The 20,299-nt window shown below is 51.1% G+C and overlaps 5 protein-coding genes across 5 annotated transcripts; 2 read left to right on the plus strand and 3 right to left on the minus strand.

Annotated features, from left to right (window-relative positions):
• Nucleotides 1–489: 489 nt before the first annotated feature.
• NCS57_00792800 (uncharacterized protein) lies at nt 490–4,490 on the plus strand (the record flags this gene model as incomplete). Its single annotated transcript, XM_053057763.1, has 3 exons — nt 490–2,229; nt 2,278–4,392; nt 4,467–4,490. The coding sequence occupies 3 exons, from the start codon at nt 490–492 to the stop codon at nt 4,488–4,490; spliced, it is 3,879 nt and encodes a 1,292-aa protein (XP_052913958.1).
• Nucleotides 4,491–4,625: 135 nt separating this feature from the next.
• On the minus strand, nt 4,626–6,686 carry NCS57_00792900 (HET domain-containing protein; the record flags this gene model as incomplete). Its single annotated transcript, XM_053057764.1, has 2 exons — nt 4,626–6,283; nt 6,344–6,686. The coding sequence occupies 2 exons, from the start codon at nt 6,684–6,686 to the stop codon at nt 4,626–4,628; spliced, it is 2,001 nt and encodes a 666-aa protein (XP_052913959.1).
• Nucleotides 6,687–7,349: 663 nt separating this feature from the next.
• On the minus strand, nt 7,350–8,803 carry NCS57_00793000 (CFEM domain-containing protein; the record flags this gene model as incomplete). The annotated part of the gene is made up of 5 exons (XM_053057765.1): nt 7,350–7,421; nt 7,472–8,323; nt 8,378–8,421; nt 8,480–8,663; nt 8,741–8,803. The coding sequence occupies 5 exons, from the start codon at nt 8,801–8,803 to the stop codon at nt 7,350–7,352; spliced, it is 1,215 nt and encodes a 404-aa protein (XP_052913960.1).
• A 1,500-nt stretch (nt 8,804–10,303) lies between these two features.
• Nucleotides 10,304–11,236, minus strand: NCS57_00793100 (NmrA domain-containing protein; the record flags this gene model as incomplete). The annotated part of the gene is made up of 1 exon (XM_053057766.1): nt 10,304–11,236. One exon carries the CDS (start codon nt 11,234–11,236, stop codon nt 10,304–10,306), a length of 933 nt encoding a protein of 310 aa, XP_052913961.1.
• Nucleotides 11,237–17,690: 6,454 nt separating this feature from the next.
• NCS57_00793200 (Aa-trans domain-containing protein) lies at nt 17,691–19,136 on the plus strand (the record flags this gene model as incomplete). Its single annotated transcript, XM_053057767.1, has 1 exon — nt 17,691–19,136. One exon carries the CDS (start codon nt 17,691–17,693, stop codon nt 19,134–19,136), a length of 1,446 nt encoding a protein of 481 aa, XP_052913962.1.
• Between the last annotated feature and the right edge of the window lie 1,163 nt (nt 19,137–20,299).

Here is a 20,299-nt window from a genome sequence, read left to right on the forward strand (position 1 = left end):
ATCTTCCGACCTAAGCCAGGGCGCTGAGGTTCAACCCGTTCAATGGCCAATTGAAATGGCACCCCGAGGATAGCTCGGTAAAAGCCCCGAGACAGGATTCGGTCCGCTTCCAAAACCACGGATGGTGATGGAGTCTCAGCTCGCCGCGATACGGAACAGCACGGCCAGCTGACTTTCACTACAGTGGTCTGGGCGAATAACGATGCGTTGAGGGATGAAAAAGAAAGAGTCAACTTGTGTGGCTGGCACGTAGTCTGATTAGGCCGGCAGCCCGGTGGGAATAGTCGATCGAACTATTTAGTTAGCGTTGACCGTTGTCTCCCAGCTGGAAAGAGCGGCAGGAGTGGCTTGAAGAACAACTTGTGCGCCACGTGGCGGCTACTCTTTGGGCTTGGACAATTGTAAGGGGCACGGAGATGCTGAGAATCTGCCGGTTCTATCTACAGATCCTGTCAAACTCCTGAACGCCTAGACAACGCGGGGATCAGCATGATCGTGGGCCAAGCTCCCGATGGGAGCCTCCCTGCGGCCACTGATACTCCCAAAGATGAGTCCTTTCACTTGGATGATAACGGCAAGAAGCCACTCCCCATTGATTCGACCAGAGGCGTCTTTTCCAACAGGGTGGAACCCGTCAATGTTCAAGTTCGCTATCTTGGCGTTGAACTCACAACACGGACCGTTTGGTCTAAGCTACCGAGAAGTATCACGTCGAGACCTGACCGCCAGCCTCCGAAGGAGATTATTCGAGATATCGCAGCCGACTTTCAGCCGGGATCACTGACAGCAATCATTGGGGCCAGTGGATCTGGCAAGACGACTCTCCTGGATGCGTTATCCGACAGACTCGCAAGTCAAGCACGAATAAGCCAGGGAATGACCACCTTCAACGGCCACCCCAAGATTCACGATGTCAAGCACGCATATGTCACGCAGCAAGACGTTCTCCTCCCTACTCTCACCGTTCGGGAAACCCTGAAATACGCAGCCGACTTACGCCTCCCGTCCTCTGTGGTAGCACTAGAACGTCGTGAATTAGTCGAAAATGTCATCAACGAGCTGGGCTTACAGAAGTGCGCCAGCACTCGGATTGGGAACAGTCAGAAGCGAGGATGCTCCGGTGGAGAGAGGCGCCGCGTTAGCATTGGAGTTCAGCTTCTGGCAAATCCGTCCCTTTTGTTCCTGGATGAGCCTACCACTGGCCTTGATGCTACCAATGCTTTTCAGCTAGTTACGACGCTCCGGGACATGGCTCACAGAGGACGGACGATCATCATGACGATTCACCAGCCTCGATCTGAGATATGGTCTCTACTAGATAATCTTCTTGTCTTGGCTATCGGAGGACTCGTCTTTTCTGGCCCCGTCTCTCAGGCTCTCCCCTGGTTCGAGACCAACGGTTTCCACAAGCCCCCGTTTACCAACCCTGCCGATTTCATCATTGACATATCCTCGATCGACTATCGAAGCCCTCAGCTGGAAGAAGAAAGCACTACTCGCATCAACACCTTGAAGTCAGCCTGGCTGGTCGAGAGCCAGCGTCGTTTCCCCCAACTAGTCAGCGCCGGATGTCCTCTACTTGAGTCCCCCTCACAACGGAACACGAGCCAGCACATATCTCAGCTCCAGCAACTTCGGGTTTTAACCAAACGGAGCATTAAGATCACGTACCGAGATCCTCTGGGTATGGTGGCATTCATCATCGAGGCTGTTATCATGGGCCTTGCGGTTGGGTACATGTTCTATGATCTGGGGCGAGACCAAGTTGGCATTCGGTCCCGTCAAGGGTGTTTGTATGTTGCTGCAAGTCTACAAGGCTACCTCGTGCTTATCTTTGAGACATACCGCATGACTCTTGATATGCCAATATTCGATCGAGAGGCATCGGAACGCTGCGTCAGTCCTGTTTCGTTTGTCTTTTCTCGCAGACTTGCCAGGCTATTGGCAGAGGACTTGCCCGTTCCCGTCATATTCTCAGTTTTGATTTACTTCATGACCGGGCTTGATCGTCAAGCTGACAAATTTTTTACCTTCTTTGCCATCTCTCTTCTAAACCACTACATCGCCGCTGTTTGCGCGATGGCATGCGTGGTTATCAGCAGAAACTTTGCGACGGCAAGTCTCATTGCAAGTCTGATATATACCCTGCAGAGCCTTGCCTCGGGCATGATTGTGCAGATCCAAACCATTCCCGTCTACGTTCGATGGACTCGTTGGATCACCTACATGGTATGTGTGCTTCTGTTGCTGAAATTCTTCCTATTCTGACATTGTCAGTTTTATACCTTCAGCGCCTACGTTGGAAACGAGTTTCAAGGCAGCGTCTACGAATGCCCATTCCGAGACGGCCAGTCCGACCCTAGGTGCACCCGCTACAGCGGCGATTTCGTCATCAAGTCCCTCGGCTTTCCGCAAAACTGGACGGGGATTGCCATAGCTTGCATGGCGGCCTTTGTCATTTTCTTTGTGTCCTTTTCGATCATTGGTCTGAAATATCTGAAACCAACATCGATTGCGAATGCTCGTACCCCCGAGCCACAAAGGGACGTTTCTCCGAGCTTGGAAATGACGGCTCAACAACCGATCGCCAAGGCTAGACGTCTGCCAATCCAACTCGACGAGTTTTCCCTGACATTGAGAACTAAAAGTCTGAAGACATTCAGAGCTGGTCCAACGGAGAAGGTCATTCTCAAGCCCATCAACGCGGAATTTGAACCGGGTGTGCTCAATGTCATTATTGGGCCCTCTGGCAGTGGGAAGTCTTCTCTCCTCAACGCCATAGGGCGAAGGCTTCACAACTCGGCAAGCATCACGTATCATCAATCTGGAGCAATGAAAATTGATGGAGTAGAAGTGTCTGATCTGGCCTTCAGATCCATCTGCTCTTATCTTCGTCAGGATGATGAACTACTTCTACCTGCCATGACGGTTCGGGAGACTCTTCGCTACGCAGCACTGCTTCGCTTACCGCGTAGCATGAGTGCCCAAGACAAACACCAGCGCGCCGAGGAGATCCTCCTCAAGTTGGGTCTGAAAGGCTGTGCAGATACTCTCCTTGGAAACGAATCGTTTCGAGGCATATCTGCAGGAGAGAAACGGCGAGTCTCTCTCGCTATTCAGATCCTAACCGATCCCCAAGTCCTTCTGGTGGATGAACCAACTTCGGGACTGGATGCATTCACAGCCAATTCTATCGTACAGCTCCTACAGGTTCTCGCAGAGGAAGGTCGTACCATCATCATGGCGATTCACCAGCCTCGCTCAGACTTGTACGGACTCTTTGGGAACCTATTGCTACTATCTCACGAAGGGTCACCTGCCTACTGCGGACCAGCAAAAGACATGGTCAATTACCTTCGCGAGTGTGGTCACGGCTGTCCGTCACAAACCAACCCTGCCGATTTTGCCTTGGACATTGTGACAGATCTTTCTCAGCATGGCTCGAGAGGGGACAGGGTTGAGAGTGGTGAACAAGTGCAAAGATTGATCGAGCTCTGGAAAAAGCGATCTGTCCTTACACAGCGAGAGCTGGTAGAGAGTGACGGTGGGCAAAGCCGAGTCCAAGGGACAAGTCGGGATGTTATCGACTCAACCTCTGAGAATCGCCAATCCTTGGAATCTCCAGTTGAACACTCCTTATCCGTGCGTGATAGAACGCCGCTCTATACCTCACTTCCAGTCCTAGTCCGCCGAGCCATAACCAACACTTGTCGACAGCCTCAACTGGTGCTTGCCCGTATCATGCAATCCAGCGGCGTCGCCATAATCTTCACGCTTTTCTTCGCACATCTTGGCCACGACTATCTGTCTATACAAACACGCCTGGGCCTCTTCCAGCAGTTGGGCGGATTCTACATCATCGGCATGCTCACCAATGTGGCAATCTATCCCAGTGAGCGGGATGTTGCGTACCGAGAGAGCAGTGATGGCGCATACAGCTTGGACTCGTTCTTGGCCTCCTACACGATTGTCGAGCTACCTTTCGAGATCATCAACGCCCTGTTTTTCGGGATCCTGGCTGTATTCGCTATTGGGCTCCCTCGCACAGCAGCTACTTACTTCGTTGCCTCCCTGGCTTGTTTCAGTGGGTTGTCTTGCGGCGAGAGTCTGGGAATCATGTTCAATACGCTTTTCTCGCACACAGGGTTTGCCATCAACTTGATGGGTGTAATCTTGGCTTTGGCCAATAGCATGGCTGGCATATTGTCGTTGGATATGCCGTCTTTGTTGGCATATCTGAACTACCTGTCCCCCATTCGTTATCAGGTGCGTGGTGTAGCATACTACTCGCTGCGAGACTTGTCATTCGACTGCAACTTTGACAATGGCACTTGTCCAATAACAACTGGCGAGCAAGCTCTAAGGCTGTACAAATTCGATGAGCATCCACTGGTGAGTGTGGTTGGGATGGGGGCTTGTGTTGTTGTGTACCGGTTACTTGCCTGGGGGTTGTTGGTCATTGTTAGAAGAAGGACTACTGGCTGAAATAGATACCCGAAGGATAGAAGACCAAGACTCTGAATGATTCCCTATGCTATCCTATATTGGTATTGACAGGAATAGAAGCCGAAATTCAAGGAAGTGGCCACCTTTAGACCCTTTCTCCTACAACCAACCGGTCATCCCTATATGATCCTAAACGTCGTAGCCTCTCCCTGAAAGACCTCCTTCGCCCATTCCACCGCCCCAGCCTCATTCGCTTGATCCCACGCCTCATCCGACACCTCATCCACGCTCTCATCCGAAACCGACTCGTCGTGACTGACCCAGCCGCCACTCCACCATGAACGACGACGCCTCGTGATACGATACCCTGGGATATACCCGACCCTCCGGAATTGCTTGCTCGTGTCAGCTGACAGTCCTGCGACCAGCAGCAAGCCAAAGGGCCCATTTCCATCTGCGCCACAGACTAAGAAGTATGGGTGCGCAAACTTCTTGCCGAGGCCGTGTACATCCCATAGAATCGCCAGCTCATCATCTGGGCCTAGGAACACCCGTGGATCTCCCCACACACTGTCCGACAATTCCACCTCGACGAGATGGCCCCTTACAAGCAATATGGGAGGGCTTCCTTCGCCTGTAATGACATCCAAGATGGCCAGATCAGAGTCTTTGGCTAATCGCTTAGTATCGTAGGCAGCTTCCCCCGTGAGCGATGCCCAAGACCACGTCGGTGCACCTCCATCCACAATCCTATTACTGGGTCTTCCAGATCGAGGTATGTGCCACATCAGGTCAGCTTTGATGCTGTTTCGCCAGAGACCAAAGACGTATTCATCATCACTTCTCAGCTTACCAGCCGCGCTCGCCAGTCCTTCGATGGCAGGCAGTCTGTCTGTTGGGAAGGTGAGGTCAAGCTGCGTATATGCCGGTACAATGTCCGACCTCCAGCTGGCCTGAACCTTAGAGGCATCGATGTTCTGGGGATACAAGAAATGTTTGATGACGCTCGTAGTGCGAAGTGTCCGCAGAGAAGTTGCTGAGCATTCGCACTCACATACGGACCTGCACTCCCAAGCCATCTCGTTGCGGGAAAAGTGCAGGGTCCGCGGTGATAGGAGCCGTTCTTGAAACACCCAGCCCCTGGTCGACAACTTGCTCCGACCTTTGCCACCTTTAGTAGTCCAGGTGTGGAATGGGAGCTCCTCAGCTAGGAATCCCCGCGTCCGTATATGAAGGACCCCTTCCTCCAGGTCCTGTGTTTTGAACGGTACGTTAAACCTGGGTGTGGCATCGCGTGATGAAGGATCAAGGAAGCCAGACGTGCTGTCAGGCGCAGCATCTGCAAATATGGTGACGTAGGCGTTGGCATAGACTTGAGCCATTCTGGAGGCCTCGTGTTGCCAGTCCTCAGCAGAATCTTGAATGATACAGAGCGAATCTATCCAAAGATACGGAATACCAAGTACCCGAGCCACCTTGATAGCGTCGAGAAAGGTCTTTGGAAGATCGGCTGGCAGTGAAGTGGTATAGTCCTCAACATTAGCGGTGGTGGTCTTGGTCGGAGTGCTTCCTCCCCAGCAGTGACTGAGAGCCGCATAGTATGCTTGCTGGTCAGGTTCAGTTATCACTAGCCGCGGTGGCACTTCATCATCCCCGACTGATATGACACGGGTCGGGAGCAGTGGAGCAGTAGCCTTGGTGCAGTTTGCGTGTTTTCCCTCTGCTCTCACGCACATGCCAAGCCACTCGCGAGCCAATGCGACACAGCTTGAAGACAGGCCATATTCCGGGACATGAAAACCTCGACCAATTAGATCCCATGGGGCCGGGACATCACCTACAGAATTGGTCATTTGTTATCGCCTTGGAACAACGGGATACTGCGTAGGTATCTTACCTTCTAGGGTGTATAGCTGGAGAGTCTTTTCGGCGACTTCATGTGCAACAGGATCAGGGTAAAGATGCACGACCATGGGCCCAGGGTGCTTTGGCGGCTTGTATTCAATGAGTATTGATTCGTATAGGACATGAGGCATTGATGTCTCCTGCTTCAGAGCCGCAGACACGGCTTGCCATAAAACAGCGCAAGCGGAACAAGCAAGCGTCTTGATTGCAGATTCTCGAAGCTCAGAAAGCGCGACTTTTAAGCCTTCATTCATGTATTCATCTCCGAGGGCCAGCGAATGGCAGGTCGTGCAAGGTGTTGCCGTTGACAGCCCTGCCATTTTGTTGAGGGTCATGTTGATGTCGGAGACGCGTTATATGTAGATGGATGGTCTTCGTTACGCGTAAACTGTCGTACAACTCATCCCAGGATGAGGATTGAATAGTTAAAAGGGCTAGAAGCGCCCGGTCGGCTCCCTAGTTTCTCGGCGTTGAGTATTGTTCTGGGGTTGAAGTTTCCAAGCGAAGCGGGGTACAAACCCGAACATCTGAAGCATCAGGAGAACCCCTGACATCCTCGCATGAGCCAATCATAGCGGGTGAGGAACTCCACAAATGCCTGCCAATTACCATCCTTGAACCTCGTTGCTTTGCAGTGACACGCGACTGTGCTAATGACAGTTGCTTCAGTAGTAGTGTGGCTGCAATCATACTAACCCATGGCTTGTATTGCAAGACATTAGTTTAGCTGTCCCTCGTACCTAACATAGCCTCACTTCTTTCATAAGAACCTTCAAGGACCATCCACATATGCAGAGTGCGCATCACAAATAGGCAAAAAGTGAAGACCAGATTGAAATATTCCCGGCCGTGTACAAGCCAGAGTAATAACATCAATTAACAATTACTCATTAAATCTTTCCTCCATAAAAGTGTAAGAATACAGTAAACGGCGATAGCAGATGACCCGAAATGTTGTCAATCTACATCTCAGCCCTTAAACTACATCAAGAAAGCGCTTAAAGGAGGCGGAAGACAGCGACAGCAATGCCGGCAGCGGCAAGGAAGCTGGAAACAGAAGCAGAGTTGCCCTGGACCATGTTAGCTGTTGTATGCGGAGGTTTCTGGATGAGACACTTACCATGTTGACAGAGACGACAGTGGGCGCGGGCTCCTCGGGCTCGGCCTCACCCTGGCTGGGGGCAGCGCCAGAGGGCTGAGCGGGAACCTGGGAGGGAACGTGGACCTCGGTCTCGTGGGACTCGCCGTTTCCAGTGGGCTTGGTGGGCTGAGGCTGCTCAGGGTTCTGGGTGGTGTGCTTGGTGACGACGGCGATGGCGGTCGAGTTGCAGCCGTGGCAGGTCCAGGGGCCGGTGGGCTGGACGGGCTTGGTGGTGGGCTTCTCCTCGCCCTCGGTGACGGGGCAGATGGTGGTGGAGACGGCAACGGTCTTAGTGGTGACACTGCCGACGGGGCACTTGGTCACCTCGGGAGGGCACTGGGTGACGGTGTGGACCTCGGTGGCATAGACGGTGCTGGTGGTGAACTTCTGGGTGACGGGGCAGACAGTGGTGGAAATAGCGATGGTCTCGGTGGTGACGCTGCCGACGGGGCACTTGGTCACCTCAGGGGGGCAGCTGGTGATAGTGTAGGTCTCGGTGGCATAGAAGGTGCTGGTGGTCATCTCAGTGGGCTCGGGGCCGGTGGTCTCGACGGCAGAGGTCTCGCCCTCGGTCTCGGAAGCGGAGGTCTCCTCAGCACCGGAAGTCTCCTCAGTACCAGTGGTCTCAGCGCCAGTGGTCTCCTCAGCGCTGGTGGACTCGGCACCGGTGGTCTCGGCACCGGAAGTCTCCTCGGCAGTAGTCTCAGCAGAGGAGGTCTCGGCGTCGACGGAGGTCTCAGCAGAGGTCTCGGCATCGGTCTCAGTAGGAGTCACCTCAGGCTCAGTGGTAGTGGTGACCTCAGGGTCCTGGCTGGTGGTGGTGGCGGGGCTCTACATCATATATCAGTATTCAAACTCCCCAATACCAGACCATGCTCAACTTACGGTAGGCTGGGTCAGAGGGGGGACGGTGATGGTGTAGCCGAGCTCTATATATCTAGTCAGCTTTACTGGTTGGCAATCAGACTGAGCCTCTATAAGTCTTACCAAGGCAGAGGTCGACACCAAAGGCGATGGCGTTGTTGGCAGTCGCCTCGTCAGGGCAGTCAGAGCGAGCGCACTGGATGAAGTAGTTCTGCATGCTGGGCATGTCACAGAAGCAGTAGTACATGTCGGGAAGAGTGCACTCCAGAGGAGGATGCTCAGTGATGACGTTGGTGAAGCAGTCGACCTGTTGAGAAGCTGCGTTAGCTATTTACTCATCTGTGTAATCCCCCAGGTGGAGAGGAGAGCCGGAGTGATGCGTACCGCGCAGAGGGGGAACTGGGCAGCGGCCACAGAGGCCAGGGACAGGAAGGTGAAGGTCTTCATGATGGTCGATTGCTCGGAATTATTGAAACGAGAGAAGCAAGTAGGCTTAGCGAGTGACTAAAGATGAAGCGTTGGCGACGAGGAGAACAGTCTCTACAGGTGGAGGAAGAGGCCTGCCCTTATACCGCTCACTCGAGTTCAGCTGAAAGGGCCTCATCGCTTGGATCCGATATCCCCCCATCCATCCAAAGAACCCCCTGGTAAGACCCCCATCCTCACTTGTTGGTCCGAGTCACCGAAAACCCATGGCATGGTCGGGCTCGTCTCCACAAATGGTTAATAGCGTGCGTGACAATTTGACGCACCTTGCTCGATCCGTCCAGCCATCCGCCACGACCCCTGACATCTTTTTTATCTGATCATCTGATAATCTGATCCGATGCCCCGCGCATCGCCATCCATTGGCTGCTCCAAGATCAAGCCAGGGCCGAGAGCCCCAAAAGCCTCGTGTAAGAAATTGATCCGTTCAAGCTTGCCTGCTTGGCATGCAGAAGCTGATGTGGGGAGGCCTTGTTTTTCACTCACCGGCACCGGAGTGATAACGACTTTTCTGCGCCTGCGCAGCTGGGCCGTTCTGCGTAGGGCCTCGGCATCCCCTGCGGCGTCCCAGGAACGGCTCAACGGTTGGACGATCGCGGCAGGCCCCTGGAGAGTGCACTGACTGATGACATGGCTCAAAGAGGAAACTCGTTTGTTGCCGAGATTGTCACCCTCTGATGCTCGTAAAGAAGAGTTTCGCGAGGTCACTTGTTGATGAATGATATGATTCAACCTTGGGATGTTAGCTGGGAGCCTGCCAAGTACAGCAGGAAGATGGACATCAAAATATTGACAACTTTCAAGTTGACGTCAATGCGCCGCCGTTGCCGCAAGCTGCTTTTGCAGCATCGCGAGATAAGATGCAACTACTGATCGCTTGAGAACTTTTATCAGCGTGACAGGCCACCAAAACAAGCGAGTGGGTTGAACGCAGGGGAGATCTCTTTTGGATTGGCTCCCTCGACCAGGGTGGCTTCTGCCAGCTCGCAAGGAGGGTGGCAAACGTTGGCTTTAAACTTGTTTAGCTTTGCCCGAGGATCCGAGGCCCCTCTTTTTGCGGATCTGGAGACTCAGACATGATGTTGTGTTCCTGCAGAAGGCTCAAGAACCATTCACAGCTACCCGGGACGCTCGGATGGAAATGATCAAGACTCATTGAGTTTAAGTTTGTTAAATTAAAGAAAAACGCCGAACCGCCTGCATCACGGCTGAGTCCACTCCTGACATGTTGGCTCAAAATAGTTACACAGACGACATATCTCCATACGCTGCCATAGAGTCCATCATCTAGGTAACCTTCTCCCAATATCCCTCACATGCCAAGTTCACCATGTGCTTCAACCCAACCCAACGTATGATCTTACATAGACATCCCAGTGATGGTGCACAGACGCTCAAATGCTGCCTCTGATGATCCATCTCGCTTCCCCAGCTGTACGAGCTTGGCTCTTGTCATTGTCTTTATGACAGCTGAGGAGGATGAGCCTCGAGAAACTCTTCAAGTGTGGAGAGCTTGCCCCGGGCGTTCTCAGCAGCCCACGCGACCAGGCTCTCGGAATCGGGACCAAAGTAGCCAAATTCTTCGTAGTACTGGAATGCCTCGACAAAGATCTCAGTCATGATGGGAACTTGCTTTGCGAATTCTTCCGGTGTAATCTGCTCGTATACGACCTTTTGACCTGTCACCTGAGACATGGTCGCGGCAAGCTCCTCAAGGCTGTACAGTCTCGTGGCGGCCGACAGCGTCTTGCCTTGGAACTTTTCCGGCTCAGCCAAGACGGCTCCCACGAATTTGCCCGAGTCTCCGACGGCGTCGATCAAAGGGAGTCTAGTCTGGGGGGACATGTGGGTGGAAACCACCCAGGTCCCATCGGGAGCTTGCCGGGGGGCCCAGAAGGGCTGAGAATGAAAGTTCTCCATAAATGATCCTGGGCGATAAAAGGCGCTCTTTACGGGAAGACTGCGAATGTACTGCTCCGCTTTCGCCTTGGCGTCAAAGGGTACGATCTTGGTGTATTTGCCGCCAGAGATCTCTGTGACGGATGGAAGAGTGCTGAAGATGATATATTGGACGCCCTTTTCAACTGCAACGTCGGCAATTCTTTTGGCACTGTTGTATTCGACGTCGAAGGCGTCAGGCCCGAAAGCCGGCGTGGTCATGGCAAAGACGGTGTGCACACCCGCCAAGGCGGTCTCAAGCGACGCTAGGTCAAAAGCATCGCCCTGGACGACCTCGACCCTCTCATCGAGCTCCTTGGCCTTGGCCGAGTTGACATCTCGGGTGATGGCACGGACTTTGTATTTTTGGGAGAGTTCTTGGTCGTTGAGCACGTAGTTGATGACTGAGCCGCCCTGCTGGCCAGTAGCGCCAAACACTGCAAGGATCTTGGACATTTTGGTGGTGTCGTAGGGTAAATGACGCAAGCAGATAAAAGTGTTGATTGTTTATGAAGAGCTCTCTACAACTCTAATGGCCTTTATTTAAGAAGATGAATACACACAGTTCGTCTGACAAATGAATAACGTTATGTAACGTTATTCAGGAGGCTTATTTGTAATCCTCGTCGTCTTTCGTCCGTACTCCGTCCGCATGGATAATCATTGCAGGATATGGACACTAGCGGGCGCGATAATCAAGATGCAACTCACTTTTGTGATGATTAATGCTGCGGGTGGCAAGGTCAGCTCAGTCTAGCCTCACTTCATGGCAACGGGTCAATTGATTGAATGAATCACTGTTTCCACGTTACTCTGAGGACGCAAGTAATTATTCGTTAGAAGCTTCTTTTCTCACAACGAGAGGTTAGGCAATGTGGTGCACCGACTCAAACAGTCAGTCCAGAATCATGGACACTGAAAAAGCATTCAACAGAGCTCTGGCTCGGATGCCAATGTTATCTAGAGGTACCTAGGTAGTGGAGATCCAAGGGGACAATGCCAGTTTGATTCAGCCCTTACCTATAAATAGTGCCAGACTCAGTAATCTCCAAAGTGGAATAACGAATAATCATCCTGCCCAGTTCTTCAGTGTCTATCATAATTATAGCTTGCCTTTGGTATCTTACCGCAAAAGCTGCCCTAGCCCAGGAAGACAGCATCATTAAAGGATCCGTTGACTGGAGATTAGACTCATGGAATGGGATTGGAAATTTCATATCTGATTGAGCATATTTGCGACTTGAAGGCTCGTTACGGCTGTAGGCACAACTTCGTCTCTGCGCGGTGGCTGCAGCTAGCAGAATCTTTAGTTTTATGCGTGTCCTGCCATAGTAGGGATGGAGTTAACTTGGGATATTATGCGGAACCCTGCTGGTCTCAGACTGTCGTATCTCATCATAGATCAGACGACGGTACTATAATAACGACTAAGGCATATTATTATACAAGATCGATTGTTCTCTCGGTAATTGCCAGCGGATTAAGCCGTGTAATAGATTCAATGAACCCAATTCTCCTAAACTCTTCAAACTGTCCCCTCCGTTTCCCAGTTGCCTCTAAAATTAAGGCACATCCTGATGGATAGCCACTCTGCTGAGGGCTGTGAGTCCCGCTCCCAATCAGCAGACATGGGTGGTTCTGGATACTGATATCCCTATTGACCGTCGTATCCAGATAGGCGCGAGTCGGGTCGCGTAGACCATCGGTTGAATGTTCTGCCTTTAAAACGTTGTCTATGACATCGTGATCCGGATTAGTCCTGAGCCCAAGATCGGTGGTGAGGTTGAACTCTATAAAACTGCCGTGTAACCTCAGCTTTGCCCCCGACACTTGCCCTGATGTGTCCGCGCCATTGTTTTTCAATTTCCAGTTCTTTACTTGAATCTCTGAATCTATCAAGGGGAGGAACGTCACACGTTTTCCCACTGTCGCCCAGGACCATGAAGGTAGAGTATGAACCTTTTGGAAACTCTGGGAGAACGGTTCGGTTACCATCCAACACAAGTCTTGTGGTATAGAGTTCTCCCAAAGCCCTGCAATGTAATTCTCGCCGATGCGATGTTTCATACTCTCGGCAATGCCAGACAATGCAGGTAGCCTATCAGAAGGGTAGGAAAACAGAGTTCCGGCGTAGCTTTCAATGAACGAGCGCCAGCTAGCCTGGATATTGGAGTCGTCACCTTGGATATCTCTAAAGGCAGATATGAACTTATGATCGCTTCTCCAGACACGCATTACTTTCTCTGTGTGGAGTCCACTCACGTCTGCCTCTGTTGCTCGTAGCCGATGGCATTCCCATAAAACACAATTCGGCGTGAAATGTAGGATTCTGGTGGATAGGTATCGCTCCTGAGTTGCCCAACCTCTCTGAAGCAATGGGCTGTATTCTATCTCTTTGTTCCATTCGGGGGCCGTTAGTCGAACCGCAACTTCGTTGACGTTTCCATAAGACGACATCTCTTGGTAAACTAGGGGCTCTTTTGGCACTGATAGCCCTGGCCGTGGGAGAAACAATCCCTGGTCAGATGAGCTAGCACCTGTCGCGGCAAGGGTCAAGACAGAGTTTCGATAGTAGTGACCAAAGCGTGCCGCCTCGTGACCCCAATCCTCCTTGTGAGCTTTGTCTCTGGGACCTTTTGCCTGTAAGATGCAAAGGGCATCGACCCATAAGTACTTGATGCCCATCGTCCGAGTGAAGACAATGGCATCCTGAATCGTCCTGGGTAGTTTGGGCCAGGGGAGCATCCCCATCATGTCTTGGAGGTTTGACTTGGTGGCCTTTGGAAAATCGGTTACAGGGCCCCAGGCGTAACTCAGGGTCAAGTACTCGATGTCATTTCCATCATCTTCTGAGACAATATGCAACCTTGCGGGTTGCCCCTTCTCATTGTTTCCTACGTCGATGAGCCTGGTAGGTATGATCTTTTCCGATTCATGGCCGCCGATGGCTGTGAAATTCGCGCATGTGTCATGGCCTTGGCGACAGATGCCAAGCCAGTTTTTCGCATGTTCGACAATAGCTTCAATGCCTTGATCAGAATAGATGCTCTGTTCCGCATGTTCGGTCGACAGGAGGTGGCTTATTGGTTTGGGGGACCCCATCTCAAATACTCCAGGTAGGGGTAAGCGAGAATACTCTCTTCCAAGCAGTAAGTGCGCCCTCGAATTATTTTCGAGACCAACCATCATCATGGGCTTGCTAAAAGCGGTCACGTCGGCGACTTCGCTGTAAACGTTGGGTCTGATTTTGCTCATTTGGCGGAGAGAGTCCTGGTGGAAGTTGCTGACTTCCAATATGATCCGGTGCTCATCGCTGAATAGCAAGGCGTTGTTCCACTGATACAGGCAATACTGACGGGCAATTTGACAAAGGGAACAGCCAGAATTCGCAGATGAGTTCAGTGAAGAAAAAATTGGCGCGAGGTGTTCAGATGGAGCATCGTATATGGTGGCTTGGAGATAGGCCGAAAGAAATGACTGGCATGGAGAACATATCGGTCCTGACGCGTAGAACATGATGAAGGCTTAAAAGGAGGACAAGAAGGCCTCTGCTGGAGATGGATGAGTGAGATTGCGGGTTATGGCCTTTGCTTGCTTATATACTTGTTGTGTTGGTTGGGCATGTGCTTGAGGCACCAGCTGCACATTGGCTCAACTTGCAGCCTGTCAGGAATCGCGAATTTGTAAAAGTGCGACTATGTCATTTATTTTGTCTAATTTAGTCTGGCAACAAAGATCCGCTTTGTGTGGCCTTTTGCCGCGTTCTACTGGTGATAATCGACGTTTTTCAGGTCTGTGTTGGCCGAGATTTGACCGCACTCCCACCAGTCGCCACGACAGCCAAGTAATTCGTTACTCTGTAGCCGGTAAAGTATTGAGGCCTATATCACATCACCTCTAATTAAATATGACACTAGGGTGATGAAAAGGGTAGGCAAATACGACGTTCAAGCGAACTAGGAACACAGTTAGTCACACCTCTGCCGCAAAGGCGAAATAATTAGTTTCCTAGCGATGGTCTCTACTATGCTGAGATGTTAGAAATCGCGGATAGACAACGATTTCCTATTACTTGAATAAAAACTAGCTTCTCAGCTCTTCTGGGATCCTTCTGCCGGGCAATTTGAGTGAGCGCAGTGATGAGCACGCTTACTCCCAGTTCCACAACAATGCCTTTCCACACGATATTACCGGCCCCTAAGTGAGATCGCATCAGGCAGATAAGTGCACAAGTTTATAACCCATAGGGTAAATAGCACATTCCGAGCATATCTATACGCTCAGAGCCTGACATCTCATCTCTATTCAGCGGTCCAGTCCAGCTGCGATAGACTTGCCGCCCTTATCCCGCCATCTCGTCCGGGCAGTCTCACCAGGCTGCACTGTCATGCTGCCCAGTAATAGCATACTCACAGTCTACAGCTCACTAGGGAGTCGCACTCTGGTGTCTACACATTGGCTTGATAGCAAGATATAAGTAGTGAGAAACGAAACATCTTTCTAACTTAACTCTATGAGCGACATTAGTCATCCTGCAATTGCAGACCTGTGAAAGGGGCTTAGGAACCCCTTTCAGAGGTGAGAAGAGAGAAGCATGCGAAGCACATTCAGAAGAAATAATATTAATAGGGGAGCTATAATTTCATGTGGTGAACTTACTACGGCTGTATGGGTATTTGTGTTTCTCTCTGAATCCTCATTAATAATCGAACCACTTCACATTGGGTCGATTATAGAGGCGTCACTGCATGCAGTTCTCGGTCTCAGTAGATGCAACACTGTTTAATCAACCGGTGAGAAATGAAGCTCATTCATGATTGAAACCAGATACCAAGATACCCGAGTTAAACTTGCTGTTGAGTTATCAACATGTTCGTCAATCTTGATACAAATAAACATTAGGTTAGCATTCAACAAGCGAAAACATGGGCGACCTGCACAAAAGCATAAGGCACAGGCCATTACTAGCCTTGGATAAAGCCGGAACAACTGCCGAGGCACTTTTCACGAGAGAAAATTCTTGTGAAAAGCATTGACCAGCCATAAGCTCGGTCAGATGACGGTCCGCCAAGTATTTACCCACGGTGATGAGTTAAGCAGGAGTTGGATGATGAGACGAGTGCTATGAAGTTGATCAACGTAGAAAGAAGGTGTTCCCGAGGTATCCGCAGGAGGTGCGCTTAGTTTCCAGAAGGAGAAGGTGGGAAGAGAGAAAGCAATTAAGGTGCGTTGGACACACGGACGACCAGATCAAGCATGGTGATCAAGTTGTTTGGGAGAGCTCGAATGCAGCATGGCATGACCCTGAAAATCAGATGTAAGGAACAAAAATACTCGTCGTTCGACTGGTGGGCGGGTAAGCTTCTCTTTTTTTGCGGATACCCCGTCTCACAGTGGCACCAGCTTCAAGATTTGCGCGCTTGATCTCTGCCATTTTCAGGTAAGCATACGACAGAAAGACAAGATAAAGGGCGCCGATCCCGGAAGACATAGCGGGTCCGAGATGAAACGAGGAACAAAGAGTCTCTTTGTCTAATCCAGGGCCTCGGGTTCGTCCGTGGAAGCATGGAAGAGCACTAGAAGGCGACGTGGAAGCAACCAAACCCCTGATTTCCTTGACGTCAAAAGCGAGCCTCTTCTCCACTAAAAGCGGCTCCAACGCCGCCTCTCAGGACCACGTGTGGGTTTCTGCTATGTAAGAGAGCCTCATGCCGAGACTTTTGTCTCCATCTTTCTACGTAAAAGAAACTCTTGAAGAAGGCGCGCCAGTTGGGAATTAAGCCGAGAAAGCTCCACATTGTCAGGAAGGTAAATAGCTGATTCTTGGCTGAGGGTGAGTGTTTGTTCAGTTCAGTTCCTTTTGGCAGAGTTTTTTCTACCGCGTCTTGCTCAAGACCTCCGGCTTGTACCGCCGAGTCTGCCTCCAAACTTGAACCGGACTCGGCGGACGGCTCCGGCGCCACCGGCCAACACACGGAGGCAACGGCCGTGCATTCCTTAGCCAAGACTGCAGGTTCATTTCAGGCAGGTCAACCTCATCAACGGAGCGGCTCTCCACTTTTCGGTGCTCCATCCCGGCGGGTATGCCGGCATCACCGATGTCCAATCGGCCATGGTCCATTCATCGCCAAGCAGAGCCCCTCGTCTAACTGGCAATTTCGCCTCCGGATCACCCTTTTTTGCATCTTGGCTCTCAAGCTTCTCCCTCTGCAATCTCAACACCTCGACCCCAGGATTTCACTCGTCGTAGATGACATTGGAGAATTGCAACTCATCACGTAATTGACACAACATGGAACCTCCAGACTCGCCGTCCCCCACGGGGTTGGGCTCGAGAGGGAAAAGACGACAGTCACGCCTCCACAGACGACCCCTCTTCCCACCAGACTACTTTGTCTTTGGTCTCAAATGACCTGATAGCCCAAACTCCGTAATGTCAGTGCCTCCATTGGGTGGCCGACTTCCCAAGATGGCCGCTCGCTCGCCTGGGGTTCCTGGAGGATTAGGGGGTCACTGTGAACTCCTTCCCGCAACCCCATTCTCCCACTCGAGTCTCCATCGGACCATCGCGGCCATGTGCACAGGCATCAAAGCTTCTTACCCGCCCGAAGACCTGCTCCGATCGGAGCTCTTTCGCCTGGGGTATATGACATTCCAGAAAAAAAAGGGTATATAAATGGAGACCCCTACTCCGCTCATAGAATCTGGTCCACCCGCTAGCCCATCGGTCTTGATTTCTTCTCATATTTTCTCCCTCTCCTCCCGTTCCTACCTTGCTTGGTACATCAGTCCTTTCTTTTCATCTCAAAGGACCGCATGTTGAGAGGGTAGGCTTCAACATCCCCTCCCAAGGCCACATCACAGACCTCCTCCTCAGCCCAAGCCGAACAACACCAACACATCCGCGGCAATGGGTCTCATGAAATTTTCCAAAAAGTCGGCCGAACCGGCCGCGGCGGACGATCAGATTCACGAATCAAGTGCCTCAGATAATGACCAGGTCAAGACTGCCGCCGACTTCCAAGAGGTCCCAGCCGGCGCCGTTGAGAAGGGCAACATCTTCGAGCAAGGCGGCAAGAACTACAGAACGCTTGGTCGCTGGGACACCATCCTCATTCTCTTCACAAACCAGCTTGGTCTCGGTATCCTATCTCTCCCGTCCACCATCAAGACCCTGGGCGTCATCCCCGGAATCATCGCTATCATCGGCATCGGCTTCCTATCATGGTATACGGCTTTTGAGCTCCTGCAGTTCTATAGCAAGCACCCCAACGTTGTCAGCATTGTCGAGATGACCCGGATCGTCGGAGGTCCTTGGTTCGAGTCTATTGCTGGCGTTGTCATGATGATCCAGGTGGTTTTCATCGTTGCGTCGGCTGTCGTCACCCTCTCAGTGGCACTCAACACACTCAGCAACCACGGAACTTGCACAGTCGTCTTTATTCTGGTTTCTTGCATCGGCTGTTACCTCTTGTCTATTCCTCGAACTATGAAGTTCGTATCCAAGGCTGGTATCCCCAACGCCGTCAGCGTTGTCGGTGCTTGCATGGTCGTCTTGATTAGCCTGGCAGTCTCAGGCCCAAACAACAAGCCAGACGATTGGTCCAGGGATATTGTTATTGTTGGCCACCCGTCTTTCCGTGATGGTCTCAACGCTTGCCTGCGAGTCGTCTTTTCATATGCCGGTACTTTCACCTTCGTCAGCTACATGGCTGAGATGAAGGATCCTGCCCGCGACTTTGGCTTTTCCTTGGCTGTCCTGGAAATTGGCAGCACCGTCTTCTACGTCATCATGGCAGTTGTCTTATACTGCCTCAGCGCCGAACTCACAACTTCCCCGGTTCTCAGCGCCGCTGCTACTATTCCGGCCAAGGTTGCGTATGGAATCGTCCTGCCAGCCGTCATTGCTACTGCCCTCTCCATCGGTCACACTGGTTGCAAGTATCTCTATGTTGCCGCACTCCGGAAGATGAACGCTCTCAACCAAGTCACCGATAACAGTGTGAAGTCCTGGACCACCTGGGTTATCTCTGTTAGCGCGTTTTGGATCCTCATTTTCACCATCTCAAACGTCATCCCCATCTTCGACTCCATCCTCTCCATCACCTCCGCCACGACTATCCCGTGGTTTACATATGGCTTTGCAGCCATCTTCTGGTTCTACAGCAACTGGGATGTCAAGTTCTCCAATTGGAGAAAGATTTCACTCTCCATTGTCAACGTCCTTATTATCTGCGCTACACTCTTCCTCAATGCGGGCGGATTGTGGGCAGCCATCACAGAGTTGATGGACCTGTTTGATAAGGGAGACGGAATTGGGGGAGTCTTTTCTTGCGGAAACAATGCGATTTTCTAGATTAATAGCCTTGGAGCATAATTTCAATACGTTTATCCGTTCCATTCATCTGATCATCTAAGTGCAACCTTGAAGCTGTCTATATGCGTTCACGTGTACAAAGACCATGCCTCTCAATCGTTTCTGTGTCCACATTTGTCGTTTCTCCCCCTATGAGAAACAATAACAAGCTGGTCAATTTCAATATGTGCCACAAGTTGATTTATCTTTGAAAAGCCCATCATCATAGTACGTAGTCTTGACAAACGCGTTTATGGGGTTGTATGCGTGGCACCCGGTATGAACCCCGTAGCTTTGCTGCTTTTTTCATTGGTGTAGCTTAACCCTACTATACGTTCTAAGTGCATACTTGACTTTTCAATATAATGTTTGCTACACTAGGTCAAGGACTGCGCACGCAAGCCCTTCGCGTAGATAGACAGAACTGGGAGAGCTGCTTCTCCGCATAGAATGTTAGTCAGAGAAATGACAGGAGCGCCTCTCTTAAGCTTACTGCCATATCAGATGCATAGGCTGAGATCCATCTTGCGTATATTACATAGGTAGGTAAGTGGTAAGCTCTCTATTTGGGTTCCGTATAAAGTTGGCGAAGTACTACTTTCTGACCATTTACATGCCTAAGAAGGCATCGAACTATTTGGTCAGATAAGTATCCTGCTACACAAGCTCTTACTTGCATGAGTCTCTAACGCTCTCGATAATCAAGTCTATTCAGTTGTGGTTGTGACTATTATTGATGGATATGGCACTTCTGGTCAAAAGAGTGTAACGCCCACGGCCGCAAGGAAAATAGTTGTTAAAGCATAAATTTAAACGAGTTGAAATCAGATCATAAAACACTATCACGTCTTACTTGTCGTTCTTAATTTTGTTGAACCTAATTCACCTCGAGCACTCTACTGCTCATAGAGCGGGTACAAGGAGGGCAACATAGTTACACTTGCCCCATCAGTCGCTGCATTTTCTAACCAATTATTCCGCCCAAACCAGTACAGCTCTGTGCTTCAGACCGTGGGGTGTTAGTGCTGGTCAAGATAAGTGAGGGCTATACGAGGCCACCAGTAGCTCGCTCTCAGTCATTGACCACGGCGCATCGATGTGGGGTGATTTAGTCGGGGAAGAATACGTTAAATTGCAATTCAAGACGTATCTAGCTGAGGCAT

This window comes from Fusarium keratoplasticum, chromosome 5, assembly GCF_025433545.1.
Source record: "Fusarium keratoplasticum isolate Fu6.1 chromosome 5, whole genome shotgun sequence".
Lineage (NCBI taxonomy): Eukaryota > Fungi > Ascomycota > Sordariomycetes > Hypocreales > Nectriaceae > Fusarium > Fusarium keratoplasticum.